The 6,816-nt window shown below is 49.2% G+C and overlaps 1 protein-coding gene across 1 annotated transcript in view; it reads right to left on the bottom strand.

Moving 5' to 3' along the window:
- HIP1 (huntingtin interacting protein 1) overlaps positions 1–6,816 on the bottom strand; it is a 70,161-nt gene that overhangs the window by 26,748 nt on the left and 36,597 nt on the right. The window contains exons 10-14 of the mRNA XM_008048464.2: positions 2,907–2,982; positions 2,656–2,796; positions 2,294–2,391; positions 1,286–1,358; positions 444–627 (exon numbers count right to left, since the gene is read on the bottom strand). Coding sequence (XP_008046655.1) covers positions 444–627; positions 1,286–1,358; positions 2,294–2,391; positions 2,656–2,796; positions 2,907–2,982 — 572 coding nt within the window. The remainder of the gene's footprint in view (positions 1–443; positions 628–1,285; positions 1,359–2,293; positions 2,392–2,655; positions 2,797–2,906; positions 2,983–6,816) is intronic.

Raw genomic sequence — 6,816 nt, forward strand, 5'->3', positions numbered from 1 at the left:
CCATCCACTCACCTCGGCCTCCCAAAGGTGCGGGATTACAGGCTGAGCCACCGAGCCCGGCTTGGGAAGCCGTCTTTTAAAGAATTCGCTTGATTAAAATCACGCCAGGGCCTCGCACCTCCTCAGCTCTACATTCACTCTAGCAGGGCTTTTGGTTTTCATGTCAGTTTCCTTTCCTAGACTCTCCATCCTGTCTCCCTCTCCTGTGCGTATCCCCTCGCCGGGGCAGGCACTCCAGCATCATCTTATTTCCCTCCTCCGTGCCCAGCAGCTCACACAGGGCAGTGCCTGCTGGACTTAAACCTTTCGGGTCGAGGACACGAGTTGTCATGCCTGACAGCATGTGTGGAAAGACACAGGCTGGGCCTCTGCCGCCCTCAATCCTAAGTCTGGCCAGACGCTTCCCTGCTCCCACCCTCGGCCCGCCCCTGACTGCCGCTCACTTTCTATCTCGGTCAGGCTCCGCTGGGCCTTCTGGGTGTCTTCCCGCTGCCTCCTGAGCTCGTCCAGCTCGGCCCGGAGGAACTCGCCATCGTCGGCTGCCTGCTGCCGCAGGTGCCGCTGCTCAGCCAGCTCGGCTTCCAGCTCGCTGATGCGGCCCTTCAGCTGCAGCACGGCCCGCTGGCCCTGTGGGGGGATTTGGGCCATGAGGCCAGTTGTCCATTGCCAAGGGTCAGGGACGCGGGCAGGAGGAGGTACTGCCGTGCTTCCAAGTAAACACCCAGTTCCCTTACTAAGCCAACTCCCAAGGTCTCGGGAGAGTTGGGCCTTCTGGTCATTAAGAGCCCCCTAGTCAACAGCAACAACGGGGACAATGGCATGGGACTTGTGGTCCTAGGGAGAGTGGCCAGGGCCAGCAGTGGGTGAGCTGGAAAGAGGGAGAAGAGGATACCGTGGCTGTTCCTGTAAGGGAAGTCAACAGACCAGCCATAGCTCTGAGGAGTGGTCACTGCTACAGCACCAGACACTGCACACTGCCATCAGAGTTACAAGCCAAAGTCTTCTTATGGTCTTGCTCACCACTGCCTCCTAGTCAGGTGCTAGCCAAGGCCATCTCAGGACATCACAGGGACACTGCACCTGGCTTACATGTGGTCCTCAAGGCATGTACAGTAGAAATGCATTACAGGGGAGGCCAATGGAAGACCGGATTCTTTTGGCTTTGGGATTTCTACTAACTAATCTGCCTTAGATGTGGTCCAGCAAGTATCTATGCGACACAAATTTAACATTCAAATCTGTCATTTTGGTGAAGCACAGAAGCAGATCAAATCCCCACGTTTACCTCCATCTTCACGTTTTCTAGTTGTGCTTTCAGCCCACTGATCTCTCTGTATAGTTGTTCAGTTAAGTGGTCCCTGGGAAGAGAAGGAGAACGAGTTTGTTTCCACTGTGCCTCCATTCTCTCCCTTGAAACGTGAGCTGGGAGCCCAGGGGAAGAAGTTAAAAGCTGGTGTTAGCCGGGCTCGGTGGCTCAGCCTGTAATCCCGCGCCTTTGGGAGGCTGAGGTGAGTGGATTGCCTGAGCCCGCAGGTTCGAGACCCGCCTGGGCAACTTGGCGAGACCTCATCTCTACAATAAATCAAAAATTAGCCGGGCATGGTAGCGCGCGCCTGTAGTTCCAGCTACTTGGAAGGCTGAGGCAGGAGGATCGCTGGAGCCCAACAGGTCAAGGCTGCGGTGGCCAGGAACGGCCACTGCACTTCAGTCTGGGCGACAGAGTGAGACTCCAACTCAAACAATAAAAAATTTTAAAAAGCTGGTGTTAGTCAGGCATGGTGGCTCATGCCTGTCATCCCAGCACTTTGGGAGTCCGAGGTAAGCCTAGGGGTTCAAGAATAGCCTGGGCAACTTGGTGAGACCTCGTCTCTACAATAAAGAAAAAAATTAGCTGAACATAGTGACATGCGCCTATAGTTCCAGCTAATTGGAAGGCTGAGGCGGAAGAATTGCCTGAGCCCATCAGGTAGCTGTGAGTGTGCCACTGCACTCCAGCTTGGGTGACACAGTGAAATTCTGACTCAGAAAAAAAAAAGCTGGTGTTAATTTGGGAACAATTCTTTGAAACTCCATAAATTATACTCTGAGTGTTATTATATACTAATCTAAGACCCACAGGCCCACAGTTATTGATTTTCCTCAGGGATTAAAGGTGTCGATATTTGAGGGTCAAGACATTCTTTATTTAAGAAGTCCGAGTATCCTTAAAATTTCCCTTTGGTTCGGTATCGCGAGGCAGCCCGTGGCTTAGCTTAGTTATCGCACCATCTGCTTGAACCCAACTTGGACTCACTTCTCATCCTTGTTCACACCGTTCTGACTGTTGAAATTGAAAGGATCACTGCTGAGTGAGCTGCCAAAGATGTCATCAAACTTGTTGTCAAATACATTCTGTGGTGACCAAAAGGGAGTGAGAACAAATCAGAAAGCCAGAGAATTTCACATGTGGGTTGAATAGGTGAACGGCAGAATGTCCCTTCATTTGGTTCAGATGCCATTTATGAACCACAGAGCAGGGTTCTCAGCCCAGGTTAGTACTTGGTTAAGACAAGGCTCTAACCTGGTTAGAGCCAACAAGCCTTGGGTGGGGTCTTTCCCAGCCTTGCCCCTGGGGGTGATGGGAAGGGCCCAGTTTCTTTCCCAAGTGGGCCCTACCTGCTGAGAGGCATCCATATCCATGAGGTCATCCTTCTCCAAGACAGGCTCGCTGTCAGGGGATGAGGCCTCTGCTGGGATGACCACCACCGGGCTGATATGTTCTGACAGAGCTGAGGCTCGCAGGAAGTTGGGTGGGTTCTGAAGACAGGAGACACACCCTCAAACAGTGCTCACCTGCCAGGCCCTGTCAGCCTCTGAGAGAGCGCGCTGGGACACTACAGTGCCCAGGTGTGCCCGGGCTTGCTTACCTCAGGCAGCTGGGGGATCTGAATGAGCCGCTTGAAGTACTGTAGGTTGCTGGAGCGGTAGAACAGATCTTTCAACCTAGGGATGGAAAGGGCTGAGGGGCGCTGGGTGTCTTCACCAGCCCCATGTAGGGTCAGAGCAGCCACCCAGCCTTTCTGCTCCCTCCCCAGCCCAAAGGCACAGGCTGTCAAGGAGATGAACTCCACGGCACTAGGACTCAATTGTGATGCTCCAGAGGTCAAGCAGTCCTCAGTTATCTGGTGGTGAGCGAACCGAGTTCATGCTACAAATCCTTTGGAAGGGCAGATAATCCACACACTACTTTTTTCATCACTGTGGAGTATATGTTGTTATTTTACAGATTTATCTTCCTGGGAATGTTTGGCTCAGAGTAACATTAAAATACATTTACTTTCTCTGAGGATAAACCAGCTAATCACAGGAAAAGAGAAGGGAATATAATGACTACGGTGGATCTCTTTTTAAATGACTCCCCTTGTTTTTAAGCTGTTATCCCCCCAGTTAGACTATAAGTTCCTGAGGAACAGGGACTGAACCCTGCTGAGCTACGCTTACCATAATACCAGGCACAGAAGAGCCACTCAATAAACACTTTCTGGAGAGGAACAATCTAGACAGTATCCTAATCTTGGAAGAGTATGGTTATAAAGAAATCAACATTGTTTTTTCATTTCCAAACCTCTACTTTGAATCAAAATACTGAAGACCAAGAAACCTGAGAACATCCAGACTTCTATCTTCTGAGACGAAAGAGCATTGTGGACATCCTGGCACCTTCTACCTACAGAATTTCCTCTAGCTCAGCCCAAGAAACGAGACTCCCGGGGTGGTCTCAGGACGGCCCGTCAGACTCCAAGAGTTAAGTCTGTCCCTGTGACATCATTGCTGCTTCCCCTGAATTCAAGGACTGCGGTCTCAAAGAGAAGCCACATTCTGTATGGAAGAGAAAGTGAGGCAGCTACTCACGGGAAACGTTTTCCTAGGCCAGAAAAAAATGAAAGAAAATAAAATCATCTGACCACACGTCCCTTGTCTTTCTGGGATGCAGCCAACAGTAATAGGCTGGACTGCTTTCACAAGCTACCGGAATTGAACATTCCAGGAAATCAGCCCCGGGGCCCGTCGCCTAGGATTTAATAAGTCATTTATCAGAGCATATGTACCAGGCTTTTCAAATGGAACAGGGGAAGCAGGAGGTTAGTACAACCCCGTACTTGTCCTTTGATTGCTCCTGGAGAACCAGCAAGAGAAGCCTAAACATGGGATGTAGGCGCTATGGTGAAGGATGAAGAAATTAACAAGAAAAACAAGAGCTAAGCCTGGACTCCCTTCTCAGCTCCCTTGGTCCCCCCCATCTCTCACCTCATTCCTTCCCTTTTCCTGGGCATGCTGACTTGAAGGATGACCGCTACTTCTCATCTACTCATTCATTTATTCCCCCAAATGCCCCAGAATAATATACCAGCCAGACAAGCTATTCTTCTCTTAGACAAGATAGCTGGCTTATTAGCATATTAATTCATTCAAATAATTTCTGAGCACTCTGTGCTTAACTGGCTGCTATTTGTCAGGTGCTAGAGATACAATAGCGGACAAGAGCTTTCAACAAAAATAAAGCTGTGCTAAGGACCATGAGGGAGTAAAACCCCTATGAAAAACCGGTATGGAGACTTCTCAAAGAACTAAAAATAGAACTTTATTCAATCTGGCAATCTCACTACTGGAAAGCTACTCAAAGGAAAAGAAATCATTATATTAAAAAGAAACCTGCACTCCTGTATTTATCATAGCACTATTCACAGTAGCAAAGGTATGAAATCAATCTGTGTCTATCAACAAATAACCGGATAAAGAAAGCGTGATATATACACACACACACCATGGAATACTATTCAGCTATAAAAAAAAGAATGAAATCATGTCTTTTGCAGCAACACAGATGGCACTGGAGGCCATTATCTTAAATGAAATAACTCAGAAACAGAAAGTCAAATACCACATATTCTCACAAATGGGAGCTAAATAATGTGTTCACATGGACATAGAGGGTGGAATAATAGATGCTGGACCCTTGGAAGAGAGGTTGGAAGGATATATAAAGGGTGTACTGTACAGTATTTGAGTGATGGTTACACTAAAAGCCAAGACTTCACTGTAACAAAACTGGACCTGTACTCCCCAAATCTATAAAAATAAGAACTAAAAAAAAAAGAACTACGAAGGAAACAAATAGGACGCTGTCATTGAGAACCTGGGAGTGGGGTTGGGTCAGAGGAGAAGAGAATGAAAGGTCATAAGGTGGAGTTAAATTGAGCAGCCATCTTAACATTGCTTGGCTTTGTCATGTCTTTCTAGCAGTTCCCTTTGATTTACCCTCTAATCACCTGTCAAGGACAGAACTCGTTTCTCGGAGGTAGCTATTGATCATTGTTTTACAACTCCCTCCCCAACTTGTCTTATAAACAAATGAGTCTAATCAGCCCTTCATGACAAAGACCCCATCACCGCGGCAGCAATGTGACTAACCCACCCATCTGCCCATGGTTCCGCACCTGTAGTCCGTGACCTGCATTTACCTGCCCCTTCATGATGACGTGAAGCAGACCACCACCCAATCACCTTAACAACCTGCCCCCATCAAAGGGAAGATTTAGAAGGCATTCAACTTCTAACAGCAGTTTTGTTTTTTATTTTGAGTTGGAGTCTCACTCTGTCGCCCAGACTGGAGTGCAGTGGCCGCTCCCGGCCACGGCAGCCTCGACTTGCTGGGCTCCGGCGATCCTTCCGCCTCAGCCTTCCGAGTAGCCGGAATTACCGGCGCGCGCTACTACACCCAGCTGAGTTTTTTATTTGATTGTAGAGATGAGGTCTCGCCTGCCCAGGCGGGTCTCGAACCCGCGGGCTCAGGCAATCCACTCACCTCAGCCTCCCAAAGGCGCGGGATTACAGGCTGAGCCACCGAGCCCATCTAACAGCAGTTGCCACTGTTTTGTTAAGCACTGGCCGCCATGTGTTCTTTGAGCTATGGCTGCCATGTTTCCTAGCTTTGGCCCCCTCCCCTACCTTGGAGAGGTGAATCTCCTCTCTCTAATTTATTTTCTAAATAAACTGTATTTTCTAATCTAACTTCTGTGCAATTCTTTGCATCTTTGGTGTGGCACCGGATCACAGACCAGACACCCCTCCACGGGCATGACCTAACATTTTGGAGGCATATGCTGAGATTTTTAACCTAACAGGGAAGAAAACCTGGCTTACACAAGGGGGCCACAGACTGCCTTTCTGAGGAGGTGACAAAACATGACCAGAGCTAGCCGGGCTGGAACCAGAGCACCCTCCGGACAAGGAAGAGAAGGTGCAGAGATCCTGGTGGAGAAATGTGCTGGGTAAGTTCCAGAAACAGAAAGATGACCCCAAGTAACTGTGCAACAGAGGTGAGGTCAGAAGTGGCAGGCAGGGGCCGGGCCATGCCGAGCCTAGCAGATCATGAGGAAAAGCTTAGATCTATGTGTAACCAGGAACCATGAAAAAGGTTTGAGAAAGGAATTTACATTCTTACATAGTTGTTCTATCTGCTGGGTGAGGAGTGCATTGTAGGGGGTGGGAGTGGAAGTTCAGGGAGGCTGGTCACTGCTGGAGGGTCTGGAGAGGCAGCAACGGTAGGTGAAGAGATGGAAATGTGGACGGAGTGAGACGCAGTTGCAGGGTACCAAGTGAACCTGCCAATGGATTGGACATGGGGCAAGAGGAAAGTGGTGAGTTCCAGATCTCTACCTACACGCATGGTGGCAGTATTTATTAAGATAGAAAAGGCTAAGCCAGGCTTGGTGGCTCAGCCTGTAATCCCGTGCCTTTGGGAGGCTGAGGTGAGTGGATTGCCTGATCCCGTGG

This window comes from Carlito syrichta, unplaced genomic scaffold, assembly GCF_000164805.1.
Source record: "Carlito syrichta isolate Samal-C Ts95f unplaced genomic scaffold, Tarsius_syrichta-2.0.1 Scaffold123615, whole genome shotgun sequence".
NCBI classification, from domain to species: Eukaryota; Metazoa; Chordata; class Mammalia; order Primates; family Tarsiidae; genus Carlito; species Carlito syrichta.